Source organism: Leguminivora glycinivorella, chromosome 6, assembly GCF_023078275.1.
Source record: "Leguminivora glycinivorella isolate SPB_JAAS2020 chromosome 6, LegGlyc_1.1, whole genome shotgun sequence".
NCBI classification, from domain to species: Eukaryota; Metazoa; Arthropoda; class Insecta; order Lepidoptera; family Tortricidae; genus Leguminivora; species Leguminivora glycinivorella.
The window spans coordinates 18,244,063-18,261,630 of record NC_062976.1 but is presented as its reverse complement, the minus strand read 5'-3'; the positions used below and the strand labels follow the sequence as shown (position 1 = coordinate 18,261,630).

Genomic DNA, 17,568 nt, shown 5'->3' with positions numbered 1-17,568 from the left:
AATTTAAAAAGTAACAGAAAAACTTGAGTATTTACAAGTGTGTTCAATACAAAAATCATTTTGTGCAATAGTTATTGTTATATTTTTCTACAGAATATATTAAACTTTAAAAAATAGTAGAGATGGTAGTATACGTAAAACAGGACTTTTAAGTGTATTTCACAGTATTCAATGCATAAACATTTTAAACACCTAAATCTAGTAGTAAAACTTTACGTACTACTCGGCTAGTTATAATAAAACGATTGAATGCATTGATGTTTTTAAAGTCATACCTACTTTTAAAACATCAATGCATTCACATAGAATAATGTAGAAAATAACATGAATATTCAAACATTTCTGACAGTAATGAAAATGGGACAGTTTGGAACTACATACACACAGTGATCCATTTTAAATGTAAATAGCTAAATTAGAAAAAATAAAATGCATTAATGTTAATAGTACACTTGTATTAATGAGAATGTTCATAAAGCATGAAATCAAAATATTTCAAATTATATCCCTTGGTGGTGTGATGAAATGTAATGAATTAGAATACATGCTTTGGTGCTGAGAGTAATTTAGAATACTGATATCATTGTGTACACCTCCAAACATAATAAGTTCTCCGTTTCCTTTTACCAGTGAATACATGACAAGTTCCTCAGGTGCTCCTGTTGTTTCCCCTAATCGTGGACACAACCAGGAGACATAATTAAATGAGTTACCATTTAACACTGTGGATATATCAAGAACATGCATGGTCAATGTGTTTCGTTTAATCTTCTTCACAGCAGGCCTTTGCAGATTTTCAGCTTCTGCTGGAGGCTCTTCCCTTCTGTTTTCTAGATGGGCAATTTGTCTCTGATTGATTAGATCATTTTCTGGGGGCGCTGTCTTTAAGCTGTTGTCACAAGCAAATGCTGCCATTCTATATTTGTTAGCCTCTTGCAGTTGTCGAACTATTTTCATACCTTTATTCTGAAAAAGAAAAATTTAGTAAAATATCTAAGTTGAGAATAGTTTTCTACTATTTATAAGTTCACTTACTTAAGGATATCCTACCTTGTTTTTATTTCTTCTCAAAATAGATTCTTTTCTACCTAAATCTAAGGCACTGCCAGATGGTTTTGAGTCTGAACTTGGACCAGCAGCAGGATTATTAGCATTTGAACTAGCATTTTCATCACTAGCATTAAATATGGGAATTCTTCCTTGTTCATGACTAGGACCTGCCACTGGCTCATTACTTTGATTCAGTTGCTGCCTAGCAGCATTCAAGGCCTGTCTTGGTAAGACCCCTCTCCTTCCATTTATGTTTTGGTCTCTATCCAATGGCCTTTGTAAACTCTGTTCCACTCTCACAGAGACTGGAGCACCTTCAGGCCTGCTAAGAGCGGAGAGCCTTACAGCTGATGTCACTAAAGGCTTGGCACAGTTCCAACCATAACGTGTCCTGCTTAAACTGACTATCTTGTCTCCAACCCTGCATGCAGGGTTGCACCATATGTTGGCTGCGGCCCATTCTTTATTTTTGACAGCCAGCTCCTTCCATGTCCATGTTGGGCCCTTCATGGTCAATATCCAGCAATCACTATACACAAACCGATTGTGTAATGTCTGCACCCCTCCTAGTAACATCACTTTATCAGAGTCCAGAGGTACGAGTGATTGTGCATACCTAGGAGATGGCCTAGGCTTGGTTGTCGCTTGTTTCTTCCAGTTTAGTGTGGTAAGGTCAAGCACCCACACATCATTTGAGCATTGAATTTGATAATTTTGTGCTGGTGACATTACAAGCCCTCCAAAAACAACCATTTCATTATCCCGAATGCATGCAGAGTGTCCTGCCATAGGAGGTGGACTATTGGTGGCATTAATCAAGATCCACTTATTAGTGGTGACACAATAAAAATGAATGTCATTAAACATGGTAACATTTTGATAGTACTGTGAGAGTGAAGGATATGTCCACCCACCAAACACTATGAGGAAATCTTTATAGCTCACCATAGATGTGTATGCTTTAGGCACTGGGTATGTTCCAGTGGCCAGTGGCCTCACCCACTGCCTCTTAGACAAGTCAAACCTCCACAAGTCGTTAAATGATGTTGCGTTAGTGGTGCAGCCTCCAAATATATACATGTTATTGTCAAGTATACAAGCAGCGTGAGAGAATCGTCGTGTTATGGTTGGTAAGAGATCTGTAGGTGCTATTTTCTTCCATAGTATGTTAAATTCTCCTACAGCTTTAACCAGCTTCATGGAAGTTTTACGCAAGACATCTGCAAGAAAACAGCAAAGTAATATGGTTAATATTTAATACTGATGCTCTTTGACTGAAAGTTCAGCATGTTATTGCCGTTGAATAAGTTTGTTTACAATACAATGAATAACTTACTCTCTGCACAATTGTACCATCTTTTGCAAACAGTTTTACAATTTTGTAGATCTTTGTAAGGTGGCAAAAGACCTAAAATAAATTCTAACACTTCATCTGGGAGGTCTTCGATGGTACTTCTCAATGTTTGCTGTCGTAAAGATTGATGAATAACATCCATAATTTTATATATCTGTTTACTTCATTCAATTGATGTTTTTAATAGTATTTTTATTGCTTTCTTATTACTTAGTCTTTGTTTTCCTCATAACATATATTACTAGAGGAAATGGAATTTGATACAGAAATTACAGAAACGACAACATTGTCAAGTTTGACATTTGAAGAATTCAATGATTTGATGTTGGCGTTGAGTTCAGAAGTTGTTAACTTTTCTGTTTTGAATGTACTATTTTGGTAGTTTTCAAATGTGATTTTTTTATGTATTTATTTGATATCAATTAATTACGAGTGAAGTTCAGAAGTTCGCGTTATTTCATTCTATTTCAGGGTTTAATCACAGAATTACAGTTAAACCAGAATAAGTAGTTAGGTCAAAAAGTGTGTCCACATGAGAGGTCATTGTTTGGGCTGGTGTCCCTCTCGCACTTACTGACAATGTCAACATTATTCAGTGACGTCATCACTGTCATACATTGAGGATACCAGTCAATTTTCAAAGTTACTACCAAATCTACTAATATCCATTTGAACATATTTTTTAATTATACAAATCTTTGATTTATTGGCATCAAAATAATTACAATATAATTATTTTACAATTCTTTGAAATATATCGAACCCCTAGTTTGAATATAACACTTAAATAATATAAGAAGTTATAAAGTCAGGTAATATACAGATAAAAATACTACTACTATGGTAACCTCATTAACACTGGCCACACGTGCGAGAGGGACACCAGCCACAGACCAACCCCTATAGACATCCATTACAAGACGACTCGCGGTCACCAGCTTTACTTGTATTTGCCATGATATAAGCGCGGGCGCTCGCCATGCCCGATCAGTAACGACCAAGTAACCGACTCGACAGCAGCTCGTGTTTTTCGCAATAAAAAATTGAATATTTAGAAGTATTTTGATGCCTTAAAGATGTCCACCTGTAGTGTGAAATGGTGTGGAAAGGTAACAAGAAGTTCAAATTTAAAAACGGACGGTATTACATTCCACAAATATTTAAGTCATATTTATAATTTATTCAGAGCCGGCATAGGTCAACTTACACAGGCCACTTACGCGACAGTAGAGGGACAGTCATATTTCTGTCCCTTTTCATCTGGCGCGACTGCCTGCCGTCCTTGAAACGACCAATCGCAGCGCGCTAAACACATTCCCCTCCCGCTCCTCGCGCCCCAAGCACTGGTGATTTGTAGCACGCACAAAATTTACAATATTGGCACTATAGGAGGTTCTCTGTGGACACCAGCCCAAACAATGCCCTCTCATGTGGACCGTTTTCGTTAGTTTGATACGATCGACTTTCTGTCTCAGTGATAAAGCTAGGAACACACTACGCGGACGTCCGTCGTAAATCGACCGCGGACGGGAATCTGGACATAACCGTGCAAACTATCGGTCGACGGACGCGGACGTGGCCTTGAGCGCACGGACGTCCGATCGAAATCTGGCTCTCTGGATGTTTTGTTCCGTGCACACTGATAGGTCGCGGTCGCGGTCGTTTTACGACGGACGTCCGCGTAGTATGTTCCTAGCTTCAGGTTCAATTTAGTATGGCTATGGCAAAAAATGTGATTCCACAATCTAGTTTAATCATTCTAAATCTATGGGTTTAATAAAAATATGTGAATCAGTCAAATATTCTGAACGGATATGTTGTTTCAGTTATAATTTAAAACGCGTATTTCAGAGTCGTAATGTGTGCGAATAATTGCATAATAGTATGTATAATCTGTATACATTTAGCTTCCAAAACCGGGAGTTTCAAGTGTCTTGTTACATATAAGTAATTATAATATGTTTAAATCAAATAATGAATAAATAATAGTATGTCACGTGGATATATTCATGAATGTTAAATAATAACAACGTAATACGTAGTGCTCAAAGTAAATAAACTGTTTTGGGTGTGACAGTACTTGACAGGTAACCTATCACGACCACAGTTTGGCCGCAATTTCAGGACTAAAAATTGGATATAATTGAGAAAAAGCAATGCAACTTCAAGCTAGTGCGTTGCTTGATAAGCTGAAACATTGCCAAAAGGCATTATCGTTTAGTGAGTTGCAGTTAACCACATCTCAAAAGGTTTGTTGCACTGATTCTATAGATGATGTTCCATTGAGTTTGCTATCATTGTTGATAAACATTATGTAGGTCAAGATCATTAAACTGGTTCTCTAACTAATTCTTTCAAAGAAATTAATCTCCGAACTTTAGGAATACTAAATAAGATCTAATTAACAGTATTGTAATATTCTGGCTGTGTTTAATCATTTTACTGTTCTGTCTTCTTTATTGGCATCAATAGTTTTTAAGCAATATTTTACAAATTATTAAGAACATTTTATAATTAAAAATGTAAAATACTTTTTAACTAATTTTATTTTATATACAATAGAGAATAGAATAGAGAATTTATTTATATACACATATGTATTACATACATGGACCCCGATAAGGGTGTAGCAAAATACAGATGTGTCACTTAGGTACACCCATATCATAGATCTATTTTCTCTGACCCATATGAATAAGTAAATTCATGAGAAAAAAATATGAATTAGATAGCAAGTAGCATTGTTAAATAGGATCATAAATTATTTCAGGTCGTATTATGGAGTCTCGGAGTAGTGGGTACAAGTGCTGTAGTAGTCGGAATATTGTCTCGATACTTAGCAAGAAGGAGAGCCAAGCCGATACTAAACCCTCGGATACAAAGGGCAATAAACAAGAGAATCTCTCGTATGAGGAGTCCCAGTGGAGGTAACCACATGCAAAATACTTATTATACTAAAAAGGTTTTATTTTTCATAAACACACAAAAAAAAGTATTTGAAATAAAAAGACTTAAAAAGGAGAAGGTGCCACGAAATGATACAATCGCAGCATATTGCTGGCAACTTCCAGTGCTGATTTGACATTCATTCACAATTAATACCTACTAGAATATTTTTAAATGCATGTCTAATGTTGTTATCTGTAGGAATGGGATCAGTTGCAAGTAGTGGAGGCCGTAGCAGTCCACTGGGGTTCAGTGAGCGGCTATCACTGGCTTCAGGGTCGATTGGATCGGGAGGAGGAGATGCTGCCCCACTTTCACCACAGCAACTAGGTGTTATGGGTAAGTCATTTGTATTCTGTAACCTATTTTATGGCAAAAATCTGAAATTAAGAATGCTAACCTTGGACTAAATAGTTTAATTGACACTTGTTAACGCCATCTCTTGATGAGTAGCCAAATTCAAATAATAGCATACTTATTGTGTTGTAAATTTTGCTTGATGTTTACACATTCTTCAATAACTTGCACATATATATTTGAATAATTTAATCAATTAATTAATTAGAATTAAATTTAACATGTTTGTTTTCCAATAGGAACATCATGTTTGCACTTATTGTTATTGGTATTGGTTGTTCGTTTTTTGGAGTTTTTTTATCATGTGTGAATATTTTTCGTTGTGAATTCCGTGTTAAATTATGGTGGGGTTATGGCAGATAAATTAAAGCGCCATCTGTTATCGAGTAGCCAAACGTAGTTCAAAATTGGAGCGCAACATTGTTCATTAGTATTTCAACTTAGGACAGATGGCGTTAACTTCAAGTATCGTTGTTAGTACATAATATAATACATGTAATAATTCAACGCCGTGAAACCGCTGTACAAATTTAATATATCCATAATTTAACAACGATAAGATTTTATCTCATATTCCGCAAAAAAATTTCATGCTAAATATTGCACCAAATATTCTAAAATTTAATGCTTAACCTATACGTACGTTAAGGGCTAAGGCCATCTTATCATCATACTTACCTACCTTCTACATGTGCTTGTATTGATAGGTAGCTAGAGAAAATTGCACTTTAAGCTTTATTGGATAATGTCTCAATTTGCCCAAGGAAGTGTTACGTTAGATTGTCCTCTCTGACTGAATGAATTGGTGCTATTGCAGTTTTCCGCTGGACTATTGCGTCTTAACGCAAAGTAACAAAATAATTATGATTGACATGCAAATTTCCAAAAATACCTACATCCTACCATACTTGCGGAGAAATTGAAAGTTATAAATATTATCTATTAATCGTGCTTAAGTTACTTGACCACCTACTTACAGATATTGTTGTTTTCATCTGAACAGATGGTGACAATCAATCTACACTATTAGGTACAACATACCTACACGGAAGTAGATATTACTAAAAGGTCATTAAGCTAAAAGGATAAATTATCATAATATCAGTTTATTTTAATCATTATACCTTTTGACCGGCTTTAAAATAATTCTACCTCTAGAATAGGTATAACATAATTTTTTAATTGATAACAAGATGTTTACATAAGTATTAATTAGGCTTACTTGACCTTCCTAGCTGAGGTCCCGGCGCTTCGAGTAAGTATATAGTTCTAGCAAACCCTCATCAATCTCAGCATTCCTCGTCCATTACATTTTATAGACTGCCGCTTTGAGGCCTCAGGGCAAATCCCTGTTATATTAAAGATGGGTTGAAGGCCGATATTTCCTCGCTAAACGACGACACCTACCACAACATTAGGAATGTGTCAAATGCCGCGATAAACGTCGTGTTGATACATCTTGATTGGGAGTCACCTTGCGCCCACGCGACTGTGACTGCCGGTGACGTAACCTTTGACACAACACAATATTTATAGCAGGATTTGTACTGTCAACAGAAATTTTCCTTTCGGAGGATGTAGGTATAAATTGATGTAAAATCGGTGGCAAACAAGCATACGGCCCACCTGTTATCATAAGCAGTCTCTGAAGCCTATGGATCATTAACTCCGGAAGTGTCGTGTCGGTCTTGTTTCTGAAACCTCTGCAAAACGAATAAACGAAATATGTTTATATAACTCACGTGCCATTTCTCCCCGCATCGCCCACGTAAGGTTGCACATGCGCGTGCAGCATCAGACCCCACGTAACTCAATAAAGCTATCAATACAGCATTAGACCTAGACCTCAGAGCTAGTAGTATTTATAGAGCCGCTTCCCACATTACCAATTGACTTAACTTCAAGGTATCGTAGTATTACACGTTTTCTGATGTCACTCATGCCAGTGCTTCATCGTCTTACCTTAACCCGTTGGGAGATGATTATAACTGAAGGCTGGTCATTTATTCCATCATTTGATAACAGTGATAACTATATGACTAGGATAGAACACTTAGAACCTAAGCTACCTAAACGAACCTATAATACAGATCTAGCCTAGCGAAGAAGCCACCCACTGTTATTCTTATTTTAGTGTAGGTACTAGGTACCTTACTTATTTCCATATTCTATAGGGCTATATTTAATATATTTATATTATATGTATCGCCGTAATTGGAGCCGGTAAATTAGGTAGCCAAATAATACTGTAGTAGTCCATTACAGTAACACAAGTTCCATCAGTATTTCGTCCTGTATAAGTATACCATCATCTATTCGCTACACACTGAACGCCGGGCCGGGTCGTTAGTTAATTAGCATCAACACCAAATCATGTGAAACTAATTAATTTGACTTATAATTTAAACGGCATTGGGGGACGGCCACAAGCACATTGTGTATTATGTTTATGACAGCGTCTTCTTAGTTTTGGGATGAAGTTATACCACTTATGAAGTTTGAAATTGCGCTGCGAGTTTGCAGCATACTAATAGCATAACTTAGAGACATTTGAAATGAATAGGTAAGTAGGTATTAACACTTTGGCCAAAAAAAGTAAATAAGTAAATCGTTGTAGCTATACCATTCATTTACTTAAATAACTATCATAGATATGTGAATATTGTGAATACCTACGCGTCTTCGTTAACATTACCAACATAGCAAACTGTTAGGGTTAGTAAAACAATAGGTTGTTAGATTACGTCGTAACAAATTGTTTCTGGAGCTAAGGTATGAGTTTTCAAAAAGTGTCTAACTTCTCTTGACGATTGCAAACCCTAGCTCAAATATACCTACATACGAACATAATCTAGGCACTTATGTTCTTTTTCTAGGCAGTAAAATTGCTTTAATTTAAATCTTTCTAAGAAAAACTTCTAACTGTGATAAACACTACATTTATCTAACAAGGTAAAGTGTGGAAAACGTGCTTTATGAACCGGAGCCTTTCACCGAAGGCTCATTATGACGTCGCATCGAGCCTGCCCAGACGACAGTATTCGCTGGCTGATAGTGTGGCTCGTTGGTCTAGGGGTATGATTCTCGCTTTGGGTGCGAGAGGTCCCGGGTTCAAATCCCGGACGAGCCCGCTTTTTGAATACCACGACTGTTATCAAAAATGTAGTTAGGTTCTTACACATCGTACAACGAGTCACTTATAATATTTTAATTAGCAATATGCAGAATACCTGTGAAACAATAGGAACATTAAATTGAGCGAAATCAAATAGAGGATCGACAAGTATACGAGTTACTGCTTTTAATTTATGTAAAAATACACCTTCTACCTACATCACCTACCTACTAATGGATTATCAATCAAATGCACAACAATCACACATGTGAACATTTCCTTTTCCGTGGCACTTGTTATACAATCGTGTTATCTCGCGACCTACTTATTTATCGCTCGATAGAAAGAAAAGTTTTTTGTGCTTATCGTGCGATAGTGAAATTTATGAAGCATAATTTCCATTAATATCGCACGTTAATTATCACTAGCTTGTCTATATTTTCATTCATATGTGATAAAGGCAACTAAGTCCGGTCGATGTTAATAAATACTTACATGTTTCATAGAAGCCACTAATAGCCTAAGAGCCGGTACAGACGAACTGCATCCTGACTGCGATTTTATAGAAACTGCATAATATGCTCTCAGTAAATTGTAGTTCGTCTGTACCGGCCTTAACGGGAAAGCAAGCTACGTACTTCATATATCTAAATATGGAAACAACGCGTTAACGATTCAGTAATAGCTGGTGTCGTCATGTAACAGTGACGCATCTCAAAGGGCCACAGACAATGGCGTCACCCGTTAGTTCCCCCGGGATTGCGGATCCCGGCACGTCCCGCCCTACTGACACAGCGTCCTGTGCCACGGAGACGTGATGCCTTTGCTAAATATTGCAAACACAAACATTTTACGCAGTCTCTTGGGACAGACATACTGTAATTTTTGCATTCACATTTTTTTTACATACAATATCGTTAATTTGAACAGTAAGGGTTCATGTTCATCAGCAAATAAATAGGCACCTAACTGAAAGTGTGTTAAGGACTGTTAAGATTTACCATCTCATATTTAACAAACTACACGTTACTTTCCTGTTTACGATGATGTTATTTTTTAATGATTATGAAATATGTACGTGGGTCTCACAAGAAATTTAGTGCGCCTAGTATAATTAGTGGCGCAACATAGTTAACTATTTATAGGGCTAAATAACCATTCGCCATAATCTATGTAATTACCCGCAATGCCTGCCACATAACAGCTACAAATAAGGCATAAAACGAGAAAGTTATTGCAATCGAACCTTAACTACCGTTTATTTCTAAAGTCCATTTGAGCACACAGGATGTTATCATACAAAATTACCGCGATGTACTTTGCACTGTCATAATTTACTGCCGTCGTGAAATATTATACGAGCGAGCGACAATTCCGCTATTCGACAATAGATGGCGCTGCGGTCGAACGGTTAAATGTCCGGTGAATAAAACTGGGGAACCTGAGGAAAACATAACGTTTAAAATAAAATATTAGTTGTTATTGCCGAATTTCTCATTAAGGCTCACTAAGCCAATTATATTACGGAATCATTCAACATGTTAATAATAACAACATGAGAATTCATCTATTAGATTTATTTAACGATGTGTTAATTTGTACAACCTTTACAAGTTAGCCATATGAGTGACTTCGAAAGTGTTAATAAATTTCGTCGTGTACTTCAACCGGCTCGTTGGTCTAGGGGTATGATTTTCGCTTAGGGTGCGAGAGGTCCCGGGTTCAAATCCCGGACGAGCCCAAATAATCTTTTTATTTTTTTTTCTTTATTTTGCTGTTAATCATGTTTTTCTCTTTTTTATTTTATTTTTATTTATGTAGATTATAGGATTATTTTAATACTTACTTTTTTTATACGACGTCGAAGTGCTGAACGAGCATTTTAATGCTTCGAAATACTTACCTACTATAATTATAGGTGGTATACATATTTAGATGCAAATTTAACACTCGTATATCATTCTATTAATTTCTATTTTGTTTGTTTTTGCTTTTTTTCTATACTATACACTATGTAATGGTAGGCACCATTAGAACAATGCTATTTTTTACCTCAGAAGACACTATTATTTGATGACAGCCATTTTAGATGCTTATCTATTTTATGCAACTACTTTGTATTCCACTTTACATAAACACTTGAAGGTCTTCAGTGTCTTCACTTCAGTCGCAGTCTTTACGACGTATACAAAGTAGAGGTTTTCTGTTCCGTTTCCTTGCAGCCCCGCCGGTTATAAATAACGAAGGCGCCTGCGGCCGGTGTGTTCATACTGCTTACCAAGCCCTTGTATTTCTAAGGCGTCGTCCTAATTCGCTAATGTTTCAATAGAGCACCCAATTGACGGCTAATCGAGAATCTTAACAGCGACGGTAGGCCCACAGGAGCGGCGCGCCAATGTCGTCGGCCAGATGTCCATCTATAAGTGATTCAGTTAGAAAAATACAAATACAAATCATTTATTCAGCAAGTAGCTGGCAAAAAGACGGGTATCTATCTTTCAGGCGAAATATTGTCCTGTGCTAGACCTACTGGTCCTTTGCTACTTTCGTTGCGAATTCCTAACGATGGTCCCTGAGACAGTTCGTGTTTACCTATATTAGGTATAGGTATTATGGTTTAAATGTTTGTACACATCAATTATTTTTACACTAAACCCATCCAAAAAGGGAGAAGGACATGTAGTCCGAGGAGGTTAGTATCTTTTAGAATATGTGCGGAAAGGGAAGAAGAGTCGTGAAATACGAGTATATAGGAATAAGATATAAGATTATTAACATTGTCTAGTTTCTATGACTTCATTTTCCGCACAGATTCATTTAGTCTCATCGTGCGGCAAAGACTCAACTAGGACTTTGCCCGACACACTGGAAAAGCAATAAACTTGTGACCTCGAAATGTTTAATACAGCGTCATCCGAAATAAGTTTTGTACCGGTCCGTATGAAAGATTGACTCTCTATAGAGCTGCGCTTGCTATTGCAATTACACCCCTTGTTCCCTGAAACGCCTCAGAAGGCTGAATGCCTTGGGCAGAAAGAACTCGTGTTATTTACCGAGCAACCTGTGTTCAGCCCAGAAGGGTTTTTGTAAACGTTTAATCCACGGGAAAGTTACTCCGGATCGCGACAGCGTCGCAGTAAGCTGTGTGCTAAGATTTACTTAATTATTTTAAATCAACATTGTGCGAAACGAAGCCTTATCGCTTATACTATAAAGCTCATTTTTGATCATTAGTGGTGCAGTGCAGTGCTTATCTTTTATCTCTCGCTACTGTGTAAACAAGTCGGCCGCTTGCTTCGCTTGCCTGTTGTCTGTTGTTGCTATGCAAGAAATGGGGACCCTAGCCCGTGCTGACTCTCAACCAGAACTATCTACACAGAGCCGCAAAGATGATGACAATATTAAAATAACGCTGCGCAAAAGAAAGCAACCAGATTTTGAATCAGAAATAACAAAAGAACTTCAAAACTTTCGAAAGGAAATCGTATCCCAAATTACGACCTCCAGTGCCGAATTAAAAGAAGAGATAAGATCAGTACTCTCTCAAACGCAAACCTTGTTCCAGGAGCAAACCCAAATCAAAGCAGATATAACAGAACTTCAATCTAGGGTTTCATCAATTGAAGATAAAAGTGAGACGCTCCCCACCCTCCAGAAGGATCTTACCGTGGCGTATGAAAAAATAGAGAACCTGACTGCGGAAAACAATTATAACAAGCAGTACTCCATGGTTAATAACCTTGAAATCTCCGGGATTCCATCACTTAAGGGAGAAAACTTGAACACGATCCTGCATAACATATGTAATCTGGTGGGATATACGGTTTTGGACAGTGATGTGGATACCATCTATCGAGTGCGACGATATGTCTCGGAACAACAAAATGGAACAACCAATATTCGACCACCAGCAATCATCGTGCGTTTTACCCAGCGCCGGCGTAAGGACGCGCTGCTCAGCGCCGTGCGCGCTCGCCGTGGCCTCACCACCGCCGACATTAACCTGCCTGGGCCCGCGTCCACAATATACATCGGGGACCACCTCACTCCAGCAAATAAGCTATTGCTCAAACGAGCCAGGGAGCTCAAGGTCGAGCTCAATTACTCTTACGTCTGGACAAGAGATTGTAAAATATTCATGAGAAAAACTGAAAGCAGTAAGGTTATACATATTCATAATAATAATGTTTTAAATAACTTAAAATGACGCTGCGATTATAATTCTCTGGCTAACGCGATTAACTTATCAACGGTTCTAATTGTTTACATAATTTGCTACATTGAAAAACCATTATGTACTTTCCTGTTATGGTTTGGCGACAAGCGCCGATTATTCGGACTAATATCGTTAATTTGTATTTTCAATTGCTTCCAGGTGTGTACTTTCCGTTATGTTTTATTGTATGCAAGCATGATTAAATTAACTACGTTTTACGGGTCTTTAAAATATTTACACTATTTATACTTAATGAAGAGAGATTCCTTTTTAGTGACATACATAACACTTCTATCATTTATCGAAAATGTTACTTGAAAATTTAGGTGTCTATTATCAGAATGTGAGGGGTTTACGTACTAAAACAAATCAGTTTTTTGTGCAAGTTACATTATCACATTATGATATTATATGCTTGACCGAGACGTGGTTATCAGCAGATTTCTATGATCGTGAATATTTCGATGGTAGGTATTGTGTTTTTCGTTGCGATAGGTCCGTGACGGAAAGCGGTGCGTCGCGGGGCGGGGGAGTGGCTGTTGCTGTGCGCGCCGAGTACCGGCCCGTCGGCCGCGACTGGCCGGTACCTGCGCGTGCACATAGCGATTGCGTTTGGGTATCTATCCCGATAAGCCCGGAGCGCGTAGGTACCTACTCGGAGGCCGGAGGTGTAAACAAGCCGCGTTATCTGAATATTGCTTGCATTTATATACCTCAGGGATCGGGTTACAAGGAAACGCTTACATCGTTTTTAGATATATGTAGTGAAATTATTACTGATCGACCAGAAGATATTTACTTAATAACTGGAGATTTTAATATCCCAGAAGCTGACTGGGTGCCCGCTACGTCATCGTCGCTACAGATGCACTTAAACTCGAGCGGTTCTTACGCAACACAATTAATGCAAGATTTTCTATGTTTTACCGACCTGAAACAATATAATAGTATTTTAAATAAAAATAATCGCATTCTAGATCTCATAATAAGTAATCGTGTTTGTGTAGTTTCCGCCTGTGAACACCCTTTGACACCCGAGGACGCCCATCATAGGTCACTTACTTTTAACTTAACCCTAAACTGCTCACTACCTCCGATTAAGCCGATCCCAGGTTTCGTTTATAATTTCCATTTAGCCGATTTCAAAAAATTAAACATAGAATTATCTAAAATTGATTGGTTGTCTATGTTTAAAAATTTAAACTTAGATGATTGCATCGAGTCTTTTTATAAAATTATTAATGAACTCTTTGTCAAATTTGTACCTCGTCGAAAAATACGTGTGTCTACCACAGTGCCCGTCTGGCACAGTAATTCACTTAGAAAAGTTCTGAAAGAAAAGCGCAAATATCATAAGCTATGGAAAACTTTTTCAAACCCTCTCGACTATCAACAATTTAAACTGTTACGTAAACGAGCTGAAAAGATGGAGTCTCAGTGCTATAGAAATTACATATCTTATTCTGAACAAAAAATAAAAACTCACCCTGCTTTCTTCTGGTCTTATGTCAAAGCATTATTTTCTACAAACAGACTTCCGCAAACAATGTCATACAGAGGAGTGGAGTCTTCAGACACAGGATTAATTTGTAATTTTTTCAATGACCATTTCCATTCAGTTTTCGTAGACTATAATGTTGATATATCCACTGATAATTTAAAGCCGAATGGAAACAATCTTATAGATATTAATACTGTAGAAATTAATATTAATAGGGTACTCAAACTTCTAAACTCCATAAATATTCATAAAACCTCTGGCCCTGATGGTATTCATCCTCTTTTTATTAGGAATTGTTCAAATTCTTTAGCAAAACCGCTATGTATCCTATTTAACAAATCTTTAAGTGAAGGTCATGTTCCATTATTGTGGAAGAAAGCATGGATAACTCCAATACCTAAAGGAACAGTTTCTAAAGAAGTAGAAAAATATCGTCCTATCTCTAAACTCTGTCATTTCAGTAAAATGCTTGAAAAAATTATTAAAGAACAGCTTTTTGAAGTCGTTAAACATCATATAACCACATGTCAACATGGTTTCTTTAAAGGGCGGTCTGTGGAGACTAATTTATTAACATTTACAGAAGTAGCGCTTACTGCAATGGAGGATGGTCATGCTGTAGACGCCGTGTATACTGATTTTGCCAAAGCATTTGATAAAATCTGTCACAACACTTTATTAAACAAGCTTTGGCGACTCGGTATACATGGCGATCTATTTCGCTGGATAAAATCCTATGTAGAAAATAGGACTCAGGCTGTTGTTTTGTCTGGATATACATCACAATACAAATCTATAACTTCTGGGGTACCACAGGGCTCTCACTTGGGCCCCTTACTATTTATGTTATATATAAACGATATCACAGAGTATATACAATATTCAAACATATTACTGTATGCTGATGATACTAAAATTTTTAGAGTAATCAAAAATGTCTCCGACTGTGACCTATTGCAACAGGATTTACTAAATTTTGAAAGGTATTGCTTGGACAATAATCTATTTTTAAATAATGATAAATGTAACCTAATTAGTTTCTCAAGAAAAAAGAAAAATATTGAGTATCGTTATACACTTTGTGATAAAATTTTAAGTAGAGTATCTGAAATTAGAGACCTTGGTGTAACACTAGATGCAAAATTGACATTCATTCCTCATATAGAAAATACTTTAAAAAAATCTTTTAAACAATTAGGTTTTATATTACGTGTCGGAAAACCCTTCAAAAATTCATTAACTTATAAAATATTATACAACAGCTATGTCCGTAGCCGACTGGAATTTGCTTGCACCGTTTGGAAGCCTTTTCATTCTATTCATATTAATAGAATTGAAAAGCTCCAAAATAAATTTATAAAATCACTTGATTTCAGAACTGGTAATCACTATGCTAATTACACTAACTCTCTACAGCGTCATAAAATGCAGCCGCTCAGTAATCGGCGTGACTGTGCAGACTCTGTATTTCTTTATAAAATTTTAAATTCAAAATTAGAAATCCCTTGCTTACTTGAAAAGGTTTCTCTCAAGGTCCCTCGTGCCCGTATACGTAAATGTCGCAGAAAGGAATTATTCTCAATCCCTATTAGCAAAACATGTTATGCCCGTAATATGTTTATTAGACGCGCTTGCAACTTTTTTAATAAATGTGATACACTAACAGACTTTGATATTTTTAACGGGAGTATAACATCTTTGAAGAGATTGTTCCAATGATTAGTATTACGATTTGCCATTGTTACATACAATTAAGTATTACATTTTACAACACCATGTGTAACTGTCATAGTTTTCTCCGTTGTTGATTTGTACATTTTCTAATATTAATATACATTATAGGTAATATTGTAATTAGCACATCTATAATTAATTAAGGAAACTGTAGGTCTTTAGCGTAGACAGTAACATTGTAGACATTTTTTGTATATGACCGTTTGTTTCTTAAAATTAAATAAATTAAAAAAAAAAAAAAAAGAGTCCTTTTACTGTCAAATATGAGAAGAGAAGCTTATATTTTCGTGTTACATTTTTGATGGTCCTATATAACTCCTATGTAAGTAGGTAGGTATATCCTTGTACTCCGAACAGCAGTCCAACATAACGTAATATGTACTGTAGGCATTCTTGCTTTTCTATTTTAATTTCTAGTTTTGATCTTAAATTTAATTAAAGCTGTAGAAATTAAAGAATTATCTATCTTTATTATCTTTAATGAGCTTTTACGTCTGTTTGCAGTTTTATGTACTCTTTCCGCAAGTAACTTGAAATGTACTTATGTTCCTATTACGTAATTGTACCTTCATTATTCTTAACAAAGTGCTTTTCCGTCTAAAGGAAATGTTTAGAATTCTTGTATCACAAGGTTTTCCGGCCTCGAGGAATCCACTATCGGAGGCAGGGTCGTTGTTGCCATCTGTCGCGCTATAAATTTCATTCAAACCCGTTTTTATTTGAAAGGAAGTCATAATAACTTAACGAAAAATTAAGTAAAATTTAATTTCAAAGCAGAAAGTTTATATTGGGCTTTAGAGCAAAGTTCACTGTTTAAATAAATAAATAATAAATGGTTTCTAAAATACCTTCTTGGGTTTTCCCCCTTGTTGGGGCCGTTAAAGTGGAATGGCAGAGCAATGGTCGTTTGACGGCGCAATGGGCGAATTTCGCCGAGGCCATGAAAATGCCAGTTCCATGAACTTTATACAGTTTTCATACTCAGCAAGGCTTCTCATAACCGGACGAAATGAAATTCCGCTAAAGTGTGATGGAGTATTAGGTAACTTATAACGGAAGCATAACATTAGAGTTTTTTTAATACATACAGTATAAACTAAGCTACTTGAAAAGGTCGTTATACTTACTAAGAATGGTAATGATTTATTTTGGATGACTTCTTCATGAATCAAATGCTGCTGGTTTATGGACTATACTCATAATAATCTATTTATAATAAACTAATGCACGGTTTGAATACTTGAACGTTACAAAAGTTGTGTTGCACCGGTTTATTTTGAGGTCGTCCAATTGAA

General features: G+C 36.5%; 2 protein-coding genes and 2 non-coding genes across 6 annotated transcripts in view; 3 read left to right on the top strand and 1 right to left on the bottom strand.

The window, feature by feature from the left end:
- Positions 1-29: 29 nt before the first annotated feature.
- LOC125227495 (F-box only protein 42) lies at positions 30-7,580 on the bottom strand. Of its 3 annotated transcripts, none has more exons than XM_048131823.1 (3): positions 7,450-7,580; positions 1,051-2,270; positions 30-966 (listed from the first exon to the last, which is right to left on the bottom strand). In XM_048131823.1, the coding sequence occupies exons 1-3, from the start codon at positions 7,487-7,489 to the stop codon at positions 496-498; spliced, it is 1,731 nt and encodes a 576-aa protein (XP_047987780.1). In that variant the 5' UTR covers positions 7,490-7,580; the 3' UTR covers positions 30-495. The 3 variants fall into 3 exon arrangements, with proteins under 3 accessions (XP_047987780.1, XP_047987781.1, XP_047987779.1); XM_048131824.1 differs by lacking the exon at positions 7,450-7,580 and adding an exon at positions 6,930-7,021; XM_048131822.1 differs by lacking the exon at positions 7,450-7,580 and adding an exon at positions 2,387-2,698.
- LOC125227496 (mitoguardin) overlaps positions 4,394-17,568 on the top strand; it is a 73,416-nt gene continuing 60,241 nt past the window's right edge. Inside the window, exons 1-3 of the mRNA XM_048131825.1 lie at positions 4,394-4,653; positions 5,175-5,331; positions 5,552-5,689. Of these exons, the coding sequence (XP_047987782.1) occupies positions 4,561-4,653; positions 5,175-5,331; positions 5,552-5,689 (388 nt within the window). The 5' untranslated portion in view covers positions 4,394-4,560. The remainder of the gene's footprint in view (positions 4,654-5,174; positions 5,332-5,551; positions 5,690-17,568) is intronic.
- Positions 8,766-8,837, top strand: Trnap-ugg. Its single transcript has one exon. It is a non-coding gene; the product is annotated as a tRNA-Pro (tRNA).
- On the top strand, positions 10,492-10,563 carry Trnap-agg. Its single transcript has one exon. It is a non-coding gene; the product is annotated as a tRNA-Pro (tRNA).